The following is a 24,357-nucleotide window of genomic DNA, read 5'->3' on the forward strand; positions in this document are numbered from 1 at the left end:
GGAAACTGGAAATTTTCAACAATCGGCCTCCAGGGACAGACCAGAACTACACAGGAGAAGAAGCAAGTTCGCCAACACCTTTAATGGCTTCTAATGATCACAGCACAGGCTGAAAACGGAACCGTTTCGGTGTCTACCCCAGCCCAGAGAGCATCGCTAGGAAAGAGCCGCTTCTGGTGTACTTTGCGGGTAACTTCTGGCCTCCGGGTTAATTTGCTGACCTCCGATACTTCACAAACGGACCTCCTCCGCAGCGCAGAGGCCGGCCGTCAGTCAATCTGACCGCGGTTCTTCCATTGCCTTGCCGCTGCAACCCTGCTTAGTCGGATGCAATCCTGCCCGCACCCAGACGGTCGACATTCAGATCTGTGCGAAAAGCGACCACATTCAGATCTGTGTGTGAAACGCGACCGGAGTTGATGCGCCCCGCCAACATCCTGTAGAGAGAGAGAGTTGGAGACTGAACAGGGCAGCGATCTACACGGCTAGCTCAGAATACCGACAGACACTTTGCCTCCCCTCAAGAACACCTGCAGGGAGCTAGTCAGATGCCATCCGTGTATCTGGTCTCTGTCTCTCCACCCGTTTCCTGTGCCTATCGAAACCACCCTAAGGAATTGTGAGACGAACATATTTATTTATTTATTGTTTGCATTTGTATCCCACATTTTCCCACCTCTTTGCGGGCTCAGTGTGGCTTACAATAAGATAAGAATAATGAAAATACATTTGTTACAACTTGGTTATGGGTTATATTGTACAAGGTATGCGAGATAATCGAATTATCATTAGGAATATCACAATGGGACATCAACATTGAGACATTGGGAGGAGACAATGGGAAGCTTAAGGGCAGTGTTAAGACACAAAGGCACATGGTGTACATATTTCTGTGAGTAATTGTATGAGTAATGTGGAATTGTGGGGGTTGGGAGATCATAAGTGGATGTATGATGCATTGATGAACAGTGAGTGTGGACTCTATATGAGATTGCTGGGCCTACCTGTCGGCGCCACATGGCTGGACTGCCGAGACGGTGTGACGAGAACGGCATGGCATGGGTTGCTGAACTTTCTGCCAGCTACCTGCACTGAGATTTTGAGAGATCCTGATTTTTGCAGCTCGGTCCTGGATGTTATGCTGACCCTCCTGCTTGGATTGCATCTTTTAAAGCCTTTTGCTCCAGCCTGCATCACCTGCTCCAGCCTGCGTCCTCTGCTCCAGCCTGCATCATCCGCTCCAGATTGCATCGTCTGCTCCAATCTGCATCATCTATTCCTGCCTGCATCCTCTGCCCCAGCCTGCATCACCTGTCCTGCCTGCATCCTCTGCCCCAGCCTGCATCACCTGTCCTGCCTGCATCATCTGTTCCTGCCTGCATCCTCTGCCCCAGCCTGCATCATATGTTCCTGCCTGCATCATCTGCCCCAGCCTACATCCTCTGCCTTAGCCTACATTATCTGTTCCTGTCTGCATCCTCTGCCCCAGCCTGCATCATCTGTTCCAGCCTCAATCATCTGTCCCTGCCTACATCACCTGTTCCTGCCTGCATCCCCTGCCCCAGCCTGCAGCTTAAACTCCAGTCCTGCAACCTTGACTCCTTTGTTCCAGCCTTCAGCCTCAGCTGCCTCACCTTTGTTTGTGACTGTTAGCTAACACCTAGGACTGCCTGAGTGTACACACATTGATCCATTTCATATTCTCCTCCTAGTACTGTCCCTCCCCAATCTACTCCTCCACCGAAACCACTATGCACCCCAGTCATACATTGCCCTTGCTTTCTGCCTTCAACACTTCATCCTTTCCATCGTACCTTCCCCATTCTATCTAAACTCATCTCACCTTCGTCGCCTTCATCGACACTCTTCTCCTACCCTCCGCACTCTCTTACTCCTTCTTCTTCTCTCTGCTGGAGACATCAATCCCAACCCTGGTCCCCCTCACCAACCCTCATCCTATTTGTGCAGGTCGCATTGTGACCTCTCCAATCTCATCTCTATTCCTCTCCTTCCCCCCTCTTCTCTGCCCTTCTCATGCGCCCTATGGAATGCCCGCGCCATCTGCAACAAACTTTCCTTTATCCATGACCTTTTTATCACTCGTAGCCTCCATCTGCTCACGATAACTGAAACTTGGCTCTGCCATGATGACTCTGCTTCAGTCGCAGCCCTCTGCCATGGTGGTTATCTCTTCTCCAATACTCCTCGCCCTATTGGCCGTGGTGGTGGTGTTGGTCTATTACTCTCACCCTCTTCCAAATTTCAATCTCTTCTGCCACCTGTCTCTGTTTTTCTTCCTTTGAAGTCCACGCCATCCGCCTATTCACTCCTTTGCCTCTTCGAATAGCAGTTATTTATCGTCCCCCTGATAAACCCCTTTCATCCTTTCTCAACGACTTTGATGCTTGGCATTCCTTCTTTCATGATCCTTCCTCCCCCTCCCTCATCCTTGGCGACTTTAACATTCATGCTGATGATCCCTCCAGCTCTTATATCTCCCAGTTCCTCACCTTAACATCCTCCTTCAATCTTTAACTATGCTCCACTTCCCCTACCCACCAAAATGGTCACTGTCTTGATCTTATCTTCTCCTATAACTGGTCTCCCTCCAATTCCTTTACCTCAGATCTTCCCCTCTCTGACCATCATCTAATAACCTTCACACTTAAACTTCCTCCCGCTCAATCCCGTCCAATCGTAACCAATTTATCTAGGAATCTCCAGGCCATCGACCCTACTACCCTATCCTCCAATGTCTCAAACCTCTTCTCTACCACTGCACCATCCAAATCTGTCAATGATGCCATCTCTTCCTACAATACTATTCTATCCTCTGCCTTAGACACTTTGCACCTCTCATGCCCCGTCCTATAAGACCCCTAAAATCCGCTAACTACGTTCCTGTACCCGTTCCGCTGAATGCCTCTGTCTGAAATCTCGTGCCCTTGCTGACTTCACACACTTCAAGTTCATGTTGACCTCCTTCCAATCTGCTCTCCTGCTTGCCAAACAGGACTGCTACATCCAGCTGACTAACGCTCTCAGCTCAGACCATCGACTTCTCTTCGCCACACTAAACACTCTCCTCAAGGTGCCTCCACCCCCAACTCCCCCCTCACTATCTTCCCAGACCCTAGCCGAGTTCTTCCATGACAAGGTTCAGAAGATAAACCTCGAATTCTCTACCAAACCACCCCCACATCTCCCTCCCCTTGTTCCTCCCCTTGTCCTTTCTCCTATTTCCTCAACCCCTCCGTCCTTTTCCTCCTTTCCTGAAATCGCTGATGAAGAAACATCACTTCTTCTCTCCTCCTCAAAACGAACTACCTGTTCCTCTGATCCCATTCCTACCCACCTTCTTAACACCATCTCTACAACTCTCACCCCTTTTATCTGTCATATCCTCAATCTCTCTCTTTCCCCTGCGACCGTTCCTGATGCCTTCAAACAAGCTGTGGTCACACCGCTCCTGAAGAAGCCTTCACTTGACCCTACCTGTCCTTCCAACTATCGACCCATCTCCCTCCTCCCCTTCCTTTCCAAATTATTTGAACGCGCCATTCACCACCGCTGCCTTGACTTTCTCTCATCTCAAGCTGTTCTTGACCCACTCCAATCTGGCTTTCGCCCTCTTCATTCAACTGAAACTGCACTTACTAAAGTTTCCAACGACCTGCTTCTAGCCAAATCCAAATGTCTCTATTCTATCCTCATCCTTCTCGATCTATCCGCCCCTTTTGACACTGATGATCATAGCCTACTCCTTGATACGCTGTCTTCATTTGGATTCCAGTGCACTGTTCTTTCCTAGTTTTCCTCCTACCTCTCGCTTCGCACCTTTAGTGTACACTCTGGTGGATCCTCTTCCACTTCTATCCCTCTACCAATCGGTGTGCCTCAGGGTTCTGTTCTCGGTCCTCTCCTGTTCTCCATCTACACTTCTTCCCTTGGCTCTCTGATATCATCCCATGGCTTTCAATACCATCTCTATGCTGTTGACTCCCAAATCTACCTCTCTACCCCCAAAATCTCAACCAGCATCCAGACTAGTGTTTCAGCCTGCCTATCTGATATTGCTGTCTGGATGTCTCAACATCATCTGAAACTTAACATGGCCAAAACAGAGCTTCTCATCTTTCCCCCTAAACCTACCTCTCCTCTCCCCCCGGTGATATGATACAGACGTGATATGATACAGACGTTCAAATATTTGAAAGGTATTAATCCGCAAACGAACCTTTTCCGGAGAGGGGAAGGCGGTAGAACGAGAGGACATGAAATGAGATTGAAGGGGGGGCAGACTCAAGAAACATGTCAGGAAGTTTTTCTTCACGGAGAGAGTGGTGGATGCTTGGAATGCCCTCCCGTGGGAGGTGGTGGAAATGAAAACGGTAACAAAATTCAAAGATGCGTGGGATAAACATAAAGGAATCCTGTTCAGAAGGAATGGATCCTCAGGAGCTTAGCCGAGATTGGGTGGTTGGGAGGCGGGGATAGTGCTGGGCAGACTTATACGGTCTGTGCCGGGGCTGGTGGTTGGGAGACGGGGATAATGCTGGGCAGACTTATACGGTCTGTGTCAGAGCCGGTGGTGGGAGGCGGGGCTGGTGGTTGGGAGGCGGGGATAGTGCTGGGCAGACTTATACGGTCTGTGCCCTGAAGAGGACAGGTACAAATCAAGGTAGGGTATACACAAAAAGTAGCACATGTGAGTTTATCTTGTTGGGCAGACTGGATGGACCGTGAAGGTCTTTTTCTGCCGTCATCTACTATGTTACTTTCTCTATTTCTGTGGATGGCACCATCATTCGCCCTGTGTCATCAGCTCGTAACCTTGGGGTCATCTTTGACTCCTCTCTCTCCTTCTCTGCTCACATTCAGCAGATTGCCAAAACCTGTTGTTTCTCTCTCTATAACATCAGCAAAATCCGTCTCTTCATCTCTGAATACTCTACCAGAACCCTTATCCACACTCTTATCACCTCTCGTCTTGATTATTGTAACCTGCTTCTCACAGGCCTCCCTCTTAGCCACCTCTCTCCAATCAGTCCAAAACTCTGCTGCGTGACTCATTTTCTGCCAAAGTTGCTATGCTCACATGAGCCCTCTCCTTAAGTCACTTCACTGGCGCCCTATCCGTTTCCGCATTCAGTTCAAACTTCTCTTATTAACCTATAAATGCATTCTCTCTGCTGCTCCTCAGTACCTCTCCAATCTTGTCTCTCCCTACGCCCCCCTTCGGGTACTCCGTTCTGTAGATAAATCTCTCTTATCTGTCCCCTTCTCCTCTACTGCTAATTCCAGACTCCGTTCCTTTTATCTTGCTGCACCTCACACCTGGAATAGACTACCCGAGCCTGTATGTCTAGCCCCGTCTTTGGCCGTTTTCAAGTCCAAACTTAAAGCCCACCTCTTCACCACTGCTTTTGACTCCTAACCATTACTCACTTGCCCTGTCCTTTATCCTCACCTCTTTATTCCCTTACCCTTATTATTCTGTCTGTTTACCTGTCTTATCTAGATTGTAAGCTCTTTGAGGAGGGACTGTCTTTTTGTGTATGGTGTACAGCGCTGCGTATGCTTTGTAGCGCTATAGAAATGATAAGTAGTAGTAGTAGTAATGTGTTCCATTTGTCACAGCGTCAATTATCATCTGGTGAGTTTATCTAAAGGTCTGTCCTTTGTTCCGTCCACGATGCACAAACCTTTAGATGTGCGAATTTGTTTAAATTTATATAGAAGTATAAATTAAAGTTGTTTTTTCACCAACAGCCATCTACTTTTAAGGAAGCCATCCAGATAGATCCCTCCAGGAGTGAGGTTTAATAGCAAGTCCAGAGGTTGAGAAGTAGGAGCAATGCTGGGCAGACTTCTACGGACTGTGCCCCCACATTGGCAGAAAGAGATTAAAAACTAAAGTATTATATTGCATTCAAAGCATATGTTATGACTGCAGGTGCTGCCTATTTCTATGGTGCGGGGGGGGGGGGGGGGAAGAGGTAGAATCGGTTGATATTAGCAAACTAATGATGCTAGTAGGTGGGGGGGGGGGGGGGAGGGAGAACATTCTTAGGGTTGAAAATAACAGTATTGTGGTATTAAGGTCCAACTTTGCATCATATAATTGCCAAGTTGCAGATTGCCGTTTATGATACCAGTGTTTAAACATGATGAAGTGCTGCTGTGGCTAAGAAAGCAAATAGAATGTTAGGCATTATTAGAAAAGAAATGGAAAACAAAAATTAGGATGTTATAATGCCTTTGTATCGCTCCGTGGTGCGACTGCACCTCGAATATTGTGTTCAATTCTGGTCACCACATCTCAAAAAAGATATAGTGGAATTAGAAAAGGTACAGAGAAGGACGACGAAAATAATAAAGGGGATGGGACGACTTCCCTATGAGGAAAGGCTAAAGCGGCTAGGGCTCTTCAGCTTGGAGAAAAGGTGGCTGAGGGGAGATATGATAGAGGTCTATAAAATAATGAGTGGAGTTGAACGGGTAGATGTGAAGCGTCCGTTCACGCTTTCCAAAAATACTAGGACTAGGGGGCATGCGATGAAGCTACAATGTAGTAAATTTAAAATGAATCGGAGAAATTTTTCTTCACTCAATGTATAATTGAACTCTGGAATTCGTTGCCGGAGAATGTGGTAAAGGCGGTTAGCTTAGCAGAGTTTTAAAAAGGTTTGGACGGCTTCCTAAAGGAAAAGTCCATAGACCGTTATTAAATGAACTTGGGGAAAATCCACTATTTCTGGGATAAGCAGTATAAAATGTTTTGTACATTTTTGGGATCTTGCTGGTATTTGTGACCTGGATTGGCCACTGTTGGAAACAGGATGCTGGGCTCGATGGACCATTGGTCTTTCCCAGTATGACAATACTTATGTACTTATGTATAACCTGCACAGAGTTGCAAGGTACAACTCTGGCCACCTTGTTGGACAGACTGGATGGACCATACAGGTCTTTATCTGCCGATATTTCCTATCTCACTATCTGGATAGTACGAAAGTAGTCTATAATTATGTTCAGAGGCACTATCCGGATTATTTCACTATCTGCTCACCCCCCCTTCCGTCGACACTATCCAGACAGTGTGAAAGCAGTCTATAATACTTTTCAGAGGCACTATCCGGACAAAAGCAGTCAATACAATGATAGTAAGAAAGCAGTCTATATAATACTTTTCAAAAGCATGATAGTGCAAAAGCAGTATATAAAATACTTTTTAGAGGCACTATCCCAACAGTGTGAAAGCAGTCTATATAATGATTTTCAAAATTTCACCTTTTGCTTAACCCCCCCTCCCCCGGGCACTATCTGGATAGAATGAAAGCACTATATATAATGATTTTCAGAAGCACTATCCGGATAGTGCGAAAGCAGTCTCTACAATGATATTCAGAGGCAGTATCCGGACAGTGCAAAAGCAGTGTATATAATGCTTTTCAGAGGCCCTATCCGGATCGTGTGAAAGCAGTCCATATAATGGTTTCCAAAGGAACTGTACAGACAGAGCAAGAGCAGTCTGTATACTACTTATCAGAGGCACTATTCAGACAGTGTGAAAGCAGTCTATAATAATTTTCAGAGGCACAATCCAGATAGTGTGAAAGCAGTCTATATAATTTTCTGAGAGAAGAGGACACTAAGTGAACATTATTTTGCTCTGTGCTTTGGCAACTTAAAGATTGGGGTTTAAAAGAGAAATTGTAGGTTATTAATAAAGACAGAATTTTTTTTTTAAAAAGGCAAACTTTATTAACTAGTCTCCATAACTTTTTACCCCTGGTTTTAAAACTTGAACTTTCTGCCACAGCATTAACGGATGAGCCTCTAGAAGGCACAGCAGGGCCTAGTTCAGTCTTCATTCCCAACCCCCTCCCCACCTCCCACCCACAGGCGGTAAATAAATCTAAATAAATAGTCAATTCGAATTAGGATAACAAGAGGACAGTTTTCATTAGAGTTTTAATTACATTTAATTAGTTTCTGAGAAGCAAACACTAAATAAATTACGCATTATACCATATAATCTTAAGGCTCTTTATATTAATCTAATATTCCTAATACCGTAAGAAGTTTTAATTAAACAACTTTATAATAGCGAGGAGGTGCTATCTAGTTTTTTGCACTGTCACATGTATGATTATCTCCCAGTTGGAGAGAAGTTATATGTGTGTGCTCGATGCAAAGAGCTCCTAGCTCTCACAGAATGAGTCTATTCTCTTGAAGCTAGACTTGGAGGAGCTGAGGGAGACAGAGAGGTACACAGAGGAGGCCTACGGCGACATTGTAAAGAAGTCCCACTTCCAGTCTGGCAGCCCCTGTGCTACCTTGGAGGAAGGAGGTATCTTAACAGGAGAGCATCACCCTGGTGAGTTGCAAGTAATCCTGTAGCCAGGACCAGCCCACCAGGGGATGCAATATCCTCTTGCACATAGGATGTGTCTCCAGGAGCTTCTGCCCAGGAGGGAAGGGTAAAGATGGCTGTTGTAGTTGGTGATTCGATTATTAGGCATGTAGATAGCTGGGTGGCTTGTGGAGATGAAGATCACCTGGTCACTTGCCTGCCTGGTGTAAAGGTGGCGAACCTAGACAGGATTTTAGTGCTGGTGAGGAGCCAGCTGTCTTGATATGTATGGGTACCAATGACATAGAAACATGTGGAAGTGAGGTCTGGAAGCCAAATCCAGCCAAGGTAGAAAGCTGAATTCCAGATCCTCCAGGGTAGCATTTTCAGACATGCTTCCTGTTCCACTCGCATAATCTAAGAGGCAGGCAGAGCTCTGAAGTCTCAATACATGGTTGAGATAATAGTGCAAGGCTGAGGGATTATGTTTGCGCTATATGTTAAAGAGGGAATTGAGTCAAACAACAAATATTGTAGATGTAATGAATGACTGCTTCTTGGAGCACCTTGTCCCAGGGTTGCCGAGGGGGGGCAGGGGGGACAAAATTCCTCGGGCCATCAAGGAGGGCCCAGCACCAGTGTCTCTCGCCCTCTCCTGATCCCATGCCTTAGTCCCATCTCCACCTGCCTACCCTCAGCTCTCTTCTGTCTGTCGTCCGACCCCCTGCATTAAAAAAATATCTTTAAAGCAGCAGCACAGTGCCCTCTCTGCGAAAGCGGCAGATCGCCTCAGGTGGGCCTTCCCTCACTGTGCCCCGACCTCCTTTGATGTAACTTCCTATTTCCGCGAGGGTGGGACACAGGGAAGGCCTGACCGAGGCGACCTGCCGCTTTCGCAGAGAAGGCACTGCGCCTGCTGCTTTAGAGATTTTTTTTCAAATTTAAATGAAGGGGGTCAGATGGCAGGCAGAAGGGAGCAGGAGGGTAGGCAAAGTGGAGACTGGGAACTGTGGCGCCGGCAGCAGGAGAGGGAGGCGACAGAAGTAGCGATTGAGGGGTGTGGGGCAGTCCTTGGGGGGGGTGTGGCCTTGCCCTGTGCCTGGCTCAGTCTCTCGGCGGCCCTGACTAGTGCAGGAAATGACGAGAGGGGGAGCTATTTTGAATCTAATGCAATGCAGGGCATAGTATGAGAGGTAATGGTGTTGGATCCACTGAGAAACAGTTATCATTTATCATAACATGATCAAATTTGAGCTGATATCTGGACTGAAGTCACTAAGGAAATTTACTGTAGCAGCTTTTAATTTTTGAAAGGGTGACTATAACAAAATGAGGAAAATGGTTAAAAAGAAGTTGCAAGGGTCAGCTGCAAAGGTTAGAACTTTAAATCAGGCATGGATGTTTAAAAATACCATTGCGGAAGCCCAGACTTCCATGAATTAACAAAGGTGGAGAAAAGAACAAACGACAGCCAGCATAGTCCAAAGGTGAGGTGAAAGAGGCTATTAGACTCAAAATAATATCCTTCAAAATATGGAAAAAGGATCCAAATGAAGAAAATAAGAAGCAACATAAACACGGTCAAGACAGATGCAAAGCACTGATAAAGAAGGCTAAAAGAGAATATGAAGAAAGATTTGCTGCAGAGATGAAAACTCATAGTAACACATTTTTCAGGTATATCAGAAGCAGGAAGACTGCAAGGGAATCTGAGAGACTGTTAGATCAGGAAGGAGCACAATGAGCACTCGGGAAGGACGAGGCCATAGCAGAGAGATTGAATGAATTCTTTGCTTTGGTCTTTATAGAAGAAGATTTAAGAGAGAGATCTAACTCATGTTTCACCACTACCTTGTTACCCAAAATTCTCCTGTTATTACTAAATGTATACCTTCTCATGTAATTCCATTATTCATGATGTATTGTAAGCCACATTGAGCCTGCAAAGAGGTGGGATAATGTGGGATACAAATGTAACAAATAAATAACTATACTGTAAATGGTTTTCAGGGGTGACGATGCGGAGGAACTGAAAGAAATCTCTGTGAACCTGGAAAATGTACTGAGCCAAATTAACAAGGTAAAGAGTGATAAATGACCTGGACCGGATGGCATACACCCCAGATTACTGAAAGAACTGAAACATGAAATTGCTGATCTGTTGTTAGTGATCTTTAACTTGTCGTTAAAGTCATCTATAGTACCTGAAAACTGGAGGGTGGCCAATGTAATGCCGATTGAGAACATAAGAGTCAGATCAATGGTCCATCTAGCCCAGTATCCTATTTTCCAAACAGTACCTGGCAGAAACCCAAATCGTGGCAACACTCCATACTACAAATCCCAGGGCAAGCAGTTGCTTCTCATGTCTTTCTCAACAGCAGACTATGGACATTTCCTTCAGGAATTTGTCCAAACCTTTTTTAAACCCAGATACACTAACCGCTGTTACCACGTGCTCCAGCAAAAAGTTCCAGAACTTATCTATTATTTGAGTGAAAAAATATTTCCTCCTGAAAGAATTTCCATGTAACTTCCTGGAGTGTCCCCTAGTCTTTGTACTTTTGGAACGAGTAAAAACGTGATTTACTTCTACTCGTTCTACATCACTCTGGATTTTGTAGACCTCAATCATATCTCCCCTCATCCATCTCTTTTCCAAGCTGAAGAGCCCTAACCTCTTTAGCCGTTCCTCATACGAGAGGAGTTCCATCCCCTTTATCATTTTGGCCACTCTTCTTTGAACATTTCCTAATTCCGCTCTATCTTTTTTTGAGATACAGCGACCAGAACTGAACACAATACTCAAGGTACGAACACACCATGGTACGATACAAAGGCATTATAGTATTTTCGTTCTTATTCACAATCCCTTTTCTAATTTTTAAAAAGGGTTCCAGGGGTGATCCAGGAAATTACAGACCGTTAAGCCTGACTTCAGTGCCAGGGAAAACAGTACAAACAATTATAAAGAACAAAATTACAGAACATGTAGACAAACATGGCTTAATGGGATGGAGTCAGCATGGATTCAGCCCAAGGGAGGTCTTGCCTTACCAATTTGATTAATTTCTTTGAAGGCGTGAATAAACATGTGGATAAAGGTGAGCCAGCTGATGTAGTGCATCTAGATTTTCAGATCGTTTTTGGTAAAGTACCTCATGAGAGACACCTGAGAAAATTAAGGAGTCATAGGCTAGGAAGCAATGTTCTTCAGTGGATTATGAATTGGTTACTGGATAGAAAATAGACGGTAGGGTTAAATGGCCATTTTTCTCAATAGAGGAGGGAGAACAGTGGAGTGCCGCAAGGATCTGTATTGGGACCGGTACTATTTAACATATTTATAAATGATCTAGAAATCAAATGACAAGTGAGGTGATTAAATTTGCAGATGACATGAAACTATTCCAAGTTGTCAAAACACATGCAGATTGTGAAAAATTGCAGGAAGAGTTTAGGAAACTGGAAGACTGGGCATCCAAATGTCAGATGAAATGTTGACAAATGCAAAGTGACGCACATTGGGAAGAATAATCCAAATCATAGTTATCTGATGCTAGGGTCCACTTTAGGAGTTAGCACTCAAGAAAAAAGCTGAGGTGTTTTAGGCAATATGCTGAAATCTTCTGCTTACTGTGTAGCAGCGGCGGTGGCAGCAAAATAAAAAGCAAACAGGAAGCTAGGAATAATTAGGAGAGGGATTCAAAATAAGACCACAAATATTATAATGGCTCTGTATTGCTCCATGGTGCATTCATTTCTGGTCACCATATCTCAAAAAAGATATAGCAGCATTAGAAAAGTTTCAAAGAAGAGTGAGCAAAATGATAAAGGGGATGGAACTGCTCCCATATGAGGAAAGGCTAAAGAGGTTAGGGTTCTTCAGATTGGAAAAGAGACAGCTGATGGGGGGGGGGGGGGGGCTATGATTGAGGTATACAAAATCCTGAGTCATGGGGAGTGGGTGGAGTTGAATCAACTTTGTACTCATTCAAAAAGTACAAAGACCAGGGGACACACAATGAAAATGCATGGAAATACTTTTAAAACAAAGAGGAAGAAATATTTTTTCACTCAAAGAATAGTTATGTTCTGGAACTTGTTAGCGTATCTGGGTTTAAAAAAGATTTGGACAAGTTCCTGAATGAAAAGTCCATTGTCTGTTATTGAGATGGGCATGGGGGATGCCACTGCTTGCCCTGGGATTGGTATTATGGAATGGTGCTACTAATTGGGTTTTTGCTAGGTACTATCTGGATAGCATGAAAGCAATCTATAATGATTTTCAAATGCTCTATCCGGACAGTGCAAAAGCAGTCTGTATATTAGTGTTGCTGTATTTACTCAGCACTGTACAATACAAAAGTAAAATGCATTCAGATAATAACTTACAATCTAAGTATGTACTGAAGATAGTGGGAGATAGAATGATTTGCCCAAGACCACAAGAACTGTCAGTGGCAGTATGAATTTGTACAAGTGCAGGACTGAGATGGGAGAGACATCATCCTAGGCTCATAGCAGGGGAGAGGTGGAAGAGCTGCAAGCCAGGCCGGAGAACATATCTGAAGCTCGGTTCAGGGGAGTAGAAGGCAGATCACTTCATGCTGTACATTTGCCATTTAGAGGACATCAATCCTTAAGATTGTAGTTTCGAATCTTTACCATCTGTTGGGAGTTCGTGATCTTTGTAGAGTAGGCATGAGATGGCTTATGGAATTTTGACTTCTGTTGCACCTCAACCTTTGTCCCTTCAACTGTGAAAGGAGACTTCAGTTCTTGACGTGCAGTAGTTGATTTGCTCAGGCTTCTCCATGTTCTAGCTGTTTGAGGATTCACTGAAAAAATGGACGGGAAAACATCATCTGTAACACATGTAATTGTTCACTATCAGAAGCACTTGGAAAATCAGATCGCTCTACTAGTTACGATACTCCAAATCTCGTAGGTGTGTTAATAGCATGTCATAGAGAAAAATAATGAGGCATTTTTCTCTTTTTAAACATATAGGAGTCAATATTCAAAATGATTTAACTGGTCAGAAATGGCTCCTATTTGCTGAAATCCAGTGGCACTTAACCACTTAGTGCTGCCGAATAACACCACAGACCTCTAGTGAAACCCGTGGGCAGAACCAGCACTTATGTGGTTAAGTGCCAATACTCAGCGCTTAACCACCTAAGTTAAATGGCCAAATCAGACTGTAAGAAACACAGTCCTATCTTTAGATGGTGTCACTTGGGGAGTTAAATGTATGATAGAGAAGACAGCCACATCAAGCCACATATTCAATGCTGCCGCCTGGATGTGACCAGACACTGACTACCCAAGAGTAACGCTGCCTGCGGATAAAAGAAATGCTCACTACCACTGGCTCAATATCTACCTCACACAGGGGCCTTTTACTAAGCTGTGGTAAAAGGGGGCCTGTGCTGGCGTCAGTGCGCATTTTTGATGCACGCTGAGGCCCCCTTTTACTGCAGTGGGTAAAAGGTTCTCTCTCTTTTTTGAAAGACATGGCAGTAAGTGAACCACTTACCGTGCAGCCATCTCAACGGGGAGCTCTTACCACCAACACCAGCGCTACAAAAATAGAAAATATTTTAGTAGTGCTGGAAATGGGAATTACCGCTGGGCTGCTATGATAGCCCAGCGGTAGTTCCCATTTGATGGGCTTACCGCCACTTAGGAAAAGGGCTCCTCAATTTTTTAAATAAATTCAGTGAAAGTTTTTACCTGCTTCTTTGAGCTTCCAACCCCATTTAGAACCAGGGTAGCATCTGATGCCAAGAGTTTTTATCTGCATGAGAATTTCCCCCCTATATTATATTCCCTCTGACCTTATGTCAGCTCAGTCATTGCAATGATAAACTTTGATCAGGGGAAGCATGCAATGGAGACCCTTCCTGTAGTGCACAATGTCGAGCTCCTGTGAACACTGCCTCCACCGCATCCCCAGCCACAAATGATCTGGGAAATGGAAGACCTGAACTGGGAATCCATCTCAGATTTCTCTGCATGGCAATGTGTAGCATTGCCCTTGCGTCTGCCAAAGGTTTAGCATTTTTCTGCTGCTAAAAGAAAAATGAACGGTGTTCTAGATAGTGTCATCGGACAATAAGTTACCAAGTACCTCAGATCTACAGAAAGCAGCTTCTGTGGCTTAATGTTTAAACCAGTACCTTTACCACTGGCTGCTTTTGAGCAGACAGCTTACAGTCCAACAGTCTGGGGTGCAAGTTGTTGAAATTCTGTATGACGGCAAAAGGAAGATAACCGCTGAATTTCTTCGGACAACACAGTTCAGAAACTAGGCTGATGAACAGCTGAGCCAATAAAGAGCAAGAATGAAAAACTGCTCCGAGACCCTTGAATTTTCTGTTACTAAAGTTCAACTGTTGCACCAGGAAAATTCTTACATCCCAAACTATCATAAACATTGTGTTATTAAGCAACTGTAAAGAAAAGATTTGTAAAACCATTTTATCTGCCTTTTTCATCTAGCAATTCCTGCTTTTTCTTAACTCCAAATTTTAGGCATTAGTCCATCTAAACATTATTTTATTATTACTATTTGTAATGAGTTAGAAGGCACTTCACAGACAACTCATAAGAGAGAGTCCCTGTTCCTGTTCCTCCACTGGGTGAGTGTGAGTTAAAATAGCAGGATAATGGAAATGAGTGCAGCCTGTGTAGGAACCAATAGAACCATATTTTAAAAGCAGCCTCCGAAAGCCCCCCTCTTCAATGTCGCCTTCGGCACCTAACCACTATACCTCTATTCAGGAAATCTTGACTGCCCCAACTTGACATTTCATCCTTTAGATTGTAAGCTCCTTTGAGCAGGGACTGTCCTTCTTTGTTAAACTGTACAGCACTGCGTAACCCTAGTAGCGCTCTAGAAATGTTAAGTAGTAGTAGTAGTCTCAGAAAGGTATAATCTGCATCCTTTTCCTATTTAAAAATTAAAGAAATATGCTTTTCATTTTAAGAGGTAAACATCAAATATTCTTTTTAGGAGCAGCTTTAGTGAGAGAGAGGCTTCTAGGAACATAGACATGTCTGTATGTGTTCTGCTTATATGAGTATATCAAATCCCTACCCCCCTTTCTCCCTTATGTCCCATTTTATAACTTGGAAATGACTTCAAATAGGGAAAGTTTAGGAGCTTGGAGGAACTTAGGCTGGGATGTGACTTTTGGCCTTTAGATGACTGGGACTTAATTACTGAGGATGGTGTATAGCAAAGAAATGTATCCAGACGCTATGGCAAGACAGAACGGTTGTCTTCTGCTTACGAATTTTCAGATGCCAGATGTACCAAACACAAAGACTGAAACTTGTTCTTTTATGTGTGTCACAGAAAAGCAGAGTCTTTTCATTCTTTCATAAAAAACCTTTTTACATAGTAGCCCATGTGAGTCAGACTAATAGAAAGAGAAGAAAATATTTGTGGCTATGATGACGTGATTAGGTATTCCTCATTTAAATAAAAGATAAGACTGATTCAATTCCCTTCCTTAAATATATATGTAAGATTTTGGGATAGGCTGGCAAGACATTGAAGTTGGCCTGTATGGAGATAATTCTATGATCTTAGGTGTCAGGAAAGCACGTAGCGGGAGGTAATCAGGCTATTTGTGCTCAAAGTGGTCACTTACACGTAAAAATGAACTCTTGTGGAAAAGTCTGCATGATTTGATGACGTGTATATTTTACACCTGTTTTTGCATTTCAGTCGACAACACCCTCACCCTCCCCATCTCATCTGCCCGCAACCTTGGAGTCATCTTCGACTCCTCCCTCTCTGCCCATATCCGGCAGACAGCCAAAACCTGTCGCTTCTTGCTCTATAACATCAGCAAAATTCGCCCCTTCCTCTCCGAGCACATCACCCGAACTCTCATCCACTCTTCTCATCACTTCTCGTCTTGACTACTGCAACCTACTCCTCACTGGCCTCCCTCTTAACCATCTATCCTCCCTTCAATCCATTCAGAACTCTGCTGCCTGTCTTATCTTTTGCCTTGACCGATATGCTCATATCACCCCTCTCCTCAAGTCACTTCACTGGCTTCCGATCAGGTACCGCATACAATTCAAGCTTCTCCTACTAACCTACAAATGCACTCAATCTGCAGTCCCCCATTACCTCTCTACCCTCATCTCCCCTACGCCCATACCCGTAACCTCCGCTCACAGGACAAATCCCTCCTCTCAGTACCCTTCTCTACCACCGCCAACTCCCTTTCTGCCTCGCCTTACCCTATGCTTGTAATAAACTCCCTGAGCCCAAACGCCAAGCCCTCTCCCTGCCTATCTTCAAATCCTTGCTTAAAGCCCACCTCTTCAATGTTGCTTTCGGCACCTAACCATTGAACCTCTATCCAGGAAATCCAGATTTCCCCATTTTGATTGACTGCATTTTTGTCCTTTAGATTGTAAGCTCCTCTGAGCAGGGACTGCCCTTCTTTGTTAAATTGTACAGCGCTGCATAACCCTAGCAGCGCTTTAGAAATGTTAAATAGTAGTAGTAAAATATTTAATGTATTCTATAATGTACGTGTCTCCTGACTAACACCTAGGCACAGGTGTTTAAACCAGCTCTAGGGCTGCTTCAGTAGAAGTGTGGTCTCTGCTACTTCTCTTTATTACACTCTTATCCTAAGTGCCCTAGTATACAATTAGCACAAACCTGACACTCCCACTGAAGACACTGAGCTGCAGTGTTGACAAGCTAAGATTTGTCCAAATAATTTCCAAAGTTACCTGGAGAAATCTTTTGAATTTTGACCCGTGATTTTTCCACCATTGTCAACACATCACAGTTAGTGAAAATATTCAGGCCAATATTCAAAGGGCTCAGGCTGCGGGTGCCCAGTTTTCTCTGGAACACCACCATTTCTTCTGTTTTGGTGCATTTAAACTATTGGAATAGGTTTTATGTTGGGCTCCCTAGGAAACTGATAGTTTGCCTCCAGTTAGCACTAAATGCAGCAGTGCGATTGGTGCAAGAGCTTCCTCGGTAGTCTTTGGTTAAACCTCTACTGAAATCTCTACATTGTGGGATACAGTTTAAGATTTTAGCATTTCAGCTTCTGCATGGATGGGTGTTGTACTGCAAATATCAATCTAGGAGATCCGTAAGATCTTCGTACGAGGCCTTACTGGAGATGTCTACAATGAAAAAAGTGGGAGAATGTACGAAGGTCTTCTCGGTCATAGCGCCAGCTGAATTCCAGTTTGATGGTGACTAAGATGGAGCACCTCATGTAAAGTCAGTGGGGAGATAAAGTGAAGGGAGGAAGAATATCTGAATGTATTTGGTTTTTTCGGAAAGGGCTTGCTGCATGGCCATTTCTGGGGGGCCCTTACCGCCACCTATTTAGCTAGCAGTATGGACTCCCGCGCTAACCGAGCAGCGATTACTTCCAGGTAAACCCCAGTGCTACAAAAATAAACAATTCTGTCATGCCGGAAATGGCGCACTGGGGGTGGGAATTACTGTCAGGCTCCGGTGGGTAGTCCTAATTTGGCGCATGACAAGGCCATGGTAGCTCTACCATGGCATTGTAAAATGACCCCAAAGTTAGAAGCTTAACACTGATTCTCAGCATTAGGCTCCTAGATCTAAACAAATGACTGGCAATGCATAACTTTTACACTTTAAACTTAAGTGAATTTCTAGCTGAAAATTTAGAATCCTAGGTTTGGCTGAATATAATTTAGGTGCAGCTTTTTTGAACACCGGTCCATTGTCTTCACTCTTGGTAAGTCTCTCCTTTGGGTACAATCAAGGTAGCAAAACATATTGTCATCTCCCTCTCTAGAATACAAACAGATTTTTTTTTCAAAAAAAGGCATCAAAAATTTAATCTGTTTATATTTGGGACTACCCCCCACCCCGCCATGGCATCCAGCATCCCTCCTTTTCCCTTGGTGTTCCTCCTCTGCCACTGCCTGCACTATCCCCCCCACCCCACCCCACCACACACACAAAAAGCAACTTTACAGCTGCTGGAATTCACAGCAGCCATTTTCACAAAGGAAGATACTACTTATAATTTCTATAGTGTTACTAGACATATGCAGCGCTGTACACTTGAACATGAAGAGACAGTCCCTGCTTGACAGAGCTTACAATCTAATCAGGATAGACAAACAGGACAAATAAGGGATAAGGGAATTACTAAGGTGGGAATGATAAAACATGGGTACTGAACAAGTGAATAAGGGTTAGGAGTTAAAAGCAGCATCAAAAAGGTGGGCTTTTAGCCTAGATTTGAAGACGGCATGGCCAGGAACATGGGAGAATCGTTCCTGCCCAGCTTACCACCAGGCCTCTACGGCAGGCCGGGGGGGGGGGGGGGGGGGGGGAGAGAACGGAAGTGATGGAGCTTTCGTTTTGGGGAGAGGAGTAGGTGGGAAGACAGCAGCAGCAGTTAACACCACAGGAGAGGAATACTTGAATATAAACCCTCAGTTTATATTCAAGTTAACATTTCTCTCCTCCCCCACCCCCCACACATGCTTTTTGGAGAAAAATGTTATCATCTTGGTTTATATTCAGATGTGTTTATATTCGAGTATACACGGTATATCCAAGCCAGTAAGGCAAACTATCTGTGCATTTCTGGTCAACTCATGAGCACATGTGGGAAAGAGGAACCAAACTACAGCTATGTGATGCACACTGAGAGTCACTGCTCAGGAGAAAGACCTATATGTTATGATACATTGAAACCTCTGCTCAGCGTGCAGCAGTGGTTAAGAAAGCAGACAGAATGTTAGGAATTATTAAGAAAGGAATGGAAAACAAAAATGAGAATGTTATAATGCTTTGTATCGCTTCATGATGCAACCACCCCTCAAATACTGCGTGCAATTCTGGTCCACCACATCTCCAAAAAGATATAACAGAATTAGAAAGGTACAGAGAAGGGTGACAAAAATGATAAAGGGGATGGGACAACTTCCCTATGAGGAAAGGCTAAACCGACTAGGGCTCTTCAGCTTGGAGAAGAGACGGCTGAGGGGAGAGAAGTCTATAAAATAACGAATGGAGTGGAACTGGTAGACATGAATCGCTTGTTTACTCTTTACAAAAATATAAGGACTAGGGGGCACACAATGAAACTACAAAGTAGTAAATTTAAAATAAACCAGAGAAAATATTTCTTCATTCAACTTGTAATTAAAATCTGGAATTCATTGCCAGATGATATGGAAAAAGCAGTTAACTTAGCAGGGTTTAACAAAGATTTGCATTATTTCCTAAAAAAAACTCCATAAGTCATTATTAAGATGGACTTGGGAAAATCCACTGCTTATTTCTAGGATAAGCAGCATAAAATCTGTTTTACTCTTTTAGGATCTTGCCAGGTACTTGTACCTGAATTGGCCACTGTTGGAAACAGGATACTGGGTTTGATGGACCTTCGGTCTGTGCCAGTATAGCAATGTATTCTCTGCAAGACTGTCTGTGAGGTAATTGTTTGCCTTAAGAATGTTCAACTATGAAACTGATTTCTTCATTCATTACCAAAGTGAGGAAATGGTCACCTCTGGAAAGTAGCCAGTGGTATTTTGACAGGCTGGAGAGCATGAGGCCGCAAACACATTATCAGCATGAATTTCATTACACACAGATGTCAGAATACATTCTTTGGTTACTTTGGCAGTACTGGGTCTAAATAAATATAAATGATTGTCTTGCAAAAGTGAACCAAAGATTAGGACCCAAACCAAAGCACTGATAAACCAATCCAGTTTATTCATTACTGCTACTGTTTCATATTCTTTTTCATTATTGCACTGTTTTCTGTGATAATACTTGGATAACATTTTTTATATGACCTGAGAAAGACAGGGCTAGAATAGCACTTAGCACTTAGTATGTACTAAGTTCTGCATTAAATGCCTAATGCAGAAGGGGACCTGGGATGGGCAAAGAATGGGCAGGGACTGACCTTACAGTTAAGTTCGTCACTGCATGCAGCTCATAATGTGGTGAAGTTACTACCGCTTGAATAGATGTAGCTAACTGAACTGTGTTGTTTAACATTTCTTTAATCTGCATTAACTGAATGGGGAAGTGCTGGCAACACTGCCAACAGTTAACACAGAACTTCTGCCATTATTGCATATTAAAATTGGCAAATATTATGGTAACTACAAAATCTCACTACAAGTTAGTAAAAATAGGCCCTTGGAGTTCTAAGTGAATGTTATAATACAACTTGTGATGCCCGTTGAACATAAAACGCAAATGTATTTCTTATCTTACCTTGCAATATCTCATCTTGAGTACTAGATACTGAAGGACTTGAGCCCATATCTAATATCTGCCACATATCCTGGAGGGTAACGTCTTCAAGGCATGAACTCACGGATTGCTGAGACTGCTTAAATTCTGGATCAGAAGTTATCATTGGAGATTTCTGCCAAGTCTATGACAAGAAAAAGCAGAACCCAAACCATGTATAACTGACTGGCTTCACATATTACAGGCAATGTCTTTAGTTTTGAGAGGCACGCAGGTAAAATGTTTTCTTTCATGTTTTTGGTTATTTTCATTTATTTCCTTTGTTTCAACAACTGGATGCAAACTAAATGATTTTGGTGCACGATCAAATAAAACAAAGAAAAGAGTGGCAACATAGCATAAGTAAGAAGGTCCTATTGCTGAAAGCCTAACCCTTCAGGCCCCCTTTCCCGCCCCCCATTCCCTACACATCTCTACATGCAGTGCTCCCCAAACCGTCATCCAAACAACCTCCCCTTATAATCCCACTCCTGGCATTAAAACCTACTCTCAGCCAATCTTAGAAATCCCTCTGTATCCCTACAGCCTTCCCCAACTTGCTCCAATTACCCTTGCCTTGCTGGGGCTGTAGCACTAGCTGACCAAAGCTAATGTAATTCATGCCAGCTGACCTACCTTACCCCAACTTGCCCCCATGTTGAAAGGGGACATAAGTGATCCCCAGCTGTTACTCTCACAGGCATTACACTTTAAAATTATTTATCAGGATTTTTTAACCACCCTTATGAAGTGATTCACCCAAGGTGGTGTACAGCAGGTACAGTTTAATATAAAACTTATAAATTTGTTATCATAATAATAGTAAAAATGACCAAATATAAAGATAAATACAATAAATGAGGTAAACTTAAGAAAAGCAAATTAAAATCTACTACTACTATTCATTTCTATAGCGTTACTAGACATACACAATGCTAACTTAGAGAGGTTTAGGGGTGGCAGGAGGGGTAAATAACACTGGCTTGGGTAAGTTGGGTGCTCAGGATTTTGTATCTCAATCGTATCCCCCCTCAGCTGTCTCTTTTCCAAGCTGAAGAGTCCTAACCTCTTTAGCCTTTCCTTATATGAGAGGAGTTCCATCCCCTTTACCATTTCGGTTGCTCTTTTTTGAACCTTAGCTCTTTTTTTTTTATTTCACAAAGTTTTTACTAATTTTATAAAATAAATATATAGCAGTTATGCAATATTTAAAACATTTAAACAATAACATTTTTGAAACCATGTAAAGCATATAGGGGTCCTTTTACAAAGTTGTGGTAAAAAGTAGCCTGTGGCAGAATGGGCACCTCTTTTTGGTGTTCTGGGACACGTTTTACCCTGGCTGGGAAAAAGGCCATTTTTGTTTAATGGCAGGGAAATGGGCATGTGCAAAAATTAAAACTAGCCTGCGCCAATTTACAGCATGAGCCCTTACCGCCAGCCACTGACCTAGCAGTACGGGCTCATGCGCTACCCGCACAGTAACTACGCAGCTCGTGCCGTGTCCGTGCTGCCGATTACTCCACGAAGTAGAAAATAGAAAAATGTTTTCTACCACGGGATTCGGCACTCGACAAACTTGGAATTACCGCCAGGCCCACATGCTACCCTGGCGGTAGTGCACATTTGGCGTGTGCAACCCGTGGCTTTCTAAAAGGGCCGGAAGACTGGAGGGTAGCCAATGTTACTCCGATTTTTAAGAAGGGTTCCAGAGGAGATCCGGCAAATTATAGACCGGTGAGTCTGACGTCGGTGCCGGGCAAGATGGTGGAGGCTATTATTAAGAATAAAATTGCAGAGCATATACAAAAACATGGACTGATGAGACAAAGTCAGCACGGATTTAGTGAAGGGAAGTCTTGCCTCACCAATCTAATGCATTTTTTTGAGGGGGTAAGCAAACATGTGGACAATGGGGAGCCGGTTGATATTGTATATCTGGATTTTCAGAAGGCGTTTGACAAAGTGCCGCACGAAAGACTCCTGAAGAAATTGCAGAGTCATGGAATCGGAGGTAGGGTATTATTATGGATTAAGAACTGGTTGAAAGATAGGAAGCAGAGAGTAGGATTGCGTGGCCAGTATTCTCAGTGGAGGAGGGTAGTTAGTGGGGTCCCGCAGGGGTCTGTGCTGGGTCCGTTGCTTTTTAATGTATTTATAAATGACCTAGAGATGGGAATAACTAGTGAGGTAATTAAATTCGCCGATGACACAAAATTATTCAGGGTCGTCAAGTCGCAGGAGGAATGTGAACGATTACAGGAGGACCTTGCGAGACTGGGAGAATGGGCGTGCAAGTGGCAGATGAAGTTCAATGTTGACAAGTGCAAAGTGATGCATGTGGGTAAGAGGAACCCGAATTATAGCTACGTCTTGCAAGGTTCCGCGTTAGGAGTTACGGATCAAGAAAGGGATCTGGGTGTCGTCGTCGATGATACGCTGAAACCTTCTGCTCAGTGTGCTGCTGCGGCTAGGAAAGCGAATAGAATGGGTGTTATTAGGAAGGGTATGGAGTCCAGGTGTGCGGATGTTATAATGCCGTTGTATCGCTCCATGGTGCGACCGCACCTGGAGTATTGTGTTCAGTACTGGTCTCCGTATCTCAAAAAAGATATAGTAGAATTGGAAAAGGTACAGCGAAGGGCGACGAAAATGATAGTGGGGATGGGACGACTTTCCTATGAAGAGAGGCTGAGAAGGCTAGGGCTTTTCAGCTTGGAGAAGAGACGGCTGAGGGGAGATATGATAGAAGTGTATAAAATAATGAGTGGAATGGATCGGGTGGATGTGAAGCGACTGTTCACGCTATCCAAAAATACTAGGACTAGAGGGCATGAGTTGAAGCTACAGTGTGGTAAATTTAAAACGAATCGGAGAAAATGTTTCTTCACCCAACGTGTAATTAGACTCTGGAATTCGTTGCCGGAGAACGTGGTACGGGCGGTTAGCTTGACGGAGTTTAAAAAGGGGTTAGATAGATTCCTAAAGGACAAGTCCATAGACCGCTATTAAATGGACTTGGAAAAATTCCGCATTTTTAGGTATAACTTGTCTGGAATGTTTTTACGTTTGGGGAGCGTGCCAGGTGCCCTTGACCTGGATTGGCCACTGTCGGTGACAGGATGCTGGGCTAGATGGACCTTTGGTCTTTCCCAGTATGGCACTACTTATGTACTTATGTAGGGAGAGCACTGGAATATAATATCAATATAAGGAACAAATATAGAATATCATCAATATTATTTCGCTATCACAGTCTTTCAAAGTAAAAGAAATTACATTGGTAACAATGTTATCAGAAATAAGAGGGAAGATAAGTGATGATTAGAGAAAATAGAGCCTACTAGTGACCATATTTTTCTCCATAACAAATTGTCTATTGGAGTATTCAGCCACTTTATGTTCAAATTTATGAAGCATGAGAACATTCATCCACCGGAAAGTTTAAATAGAAAAGGTTTTGCTGATTTACAGTTGGCAACAATCACCTGTAGTGTTAAAGCAATAAGAATATTGAATAAAATAGTGAGCCATTTGTTTAAACAGACTGGTAGAGCAAACTAAAGACCAGAAAGTGTGGGCATAAATATATATATATCATATGTAAAAGATCACCTATGAGTGAATTGCATTGCCAACACAAATTGCTAGTACCAAGGCCTACACAATTTAATTTACTTGGGGTCCATAT

At 43.5% G+C, this 24,357-nt stretch overlaps 1 protein-coding gene across 1 annotated transcript in view; it reads right to left on the minus strand.

Moving 5' to 3' along the window:
- Positions 1-24,357, minus strand: part of LOC115471560 (coiled-coil domain-containing protein 57-like) — an 85,145-nt gene that overhangs the window by 1,062 nt on the left and 59,726 nt on the right. The window contains exons 8-9 of the mRNA XM_030205196.1: positions 20,649-20,811; positions 13,028-13,200 (exon numbers count right to left, since the gene is read on the minus strand). Coding sequence (XP_030061056.1) covers positions 13,028-13,200; positions 20,649-20,811 — 336 coding nt within the window. The remainder of the gene's footprint in view (positions 1-13,027; positions 13,201-20,648; positions 20,812-24,357) is intronic.

This window comes from Microcaecilia unicolor, chromosome 6 (assembly GCF_901765095.1).
Source record: "Microcaecilia unicolor chromosome 6, aMicUni1.1, whole genome shotgun sequence".
In the NCBI taxonomy this organism is placed as follows: Eukaryota; Metazoa; Chordata; class Amphibia; order Gymnophiona; family Siphonopidae; genus Microcaecilia; species Microcaecilia unicolor.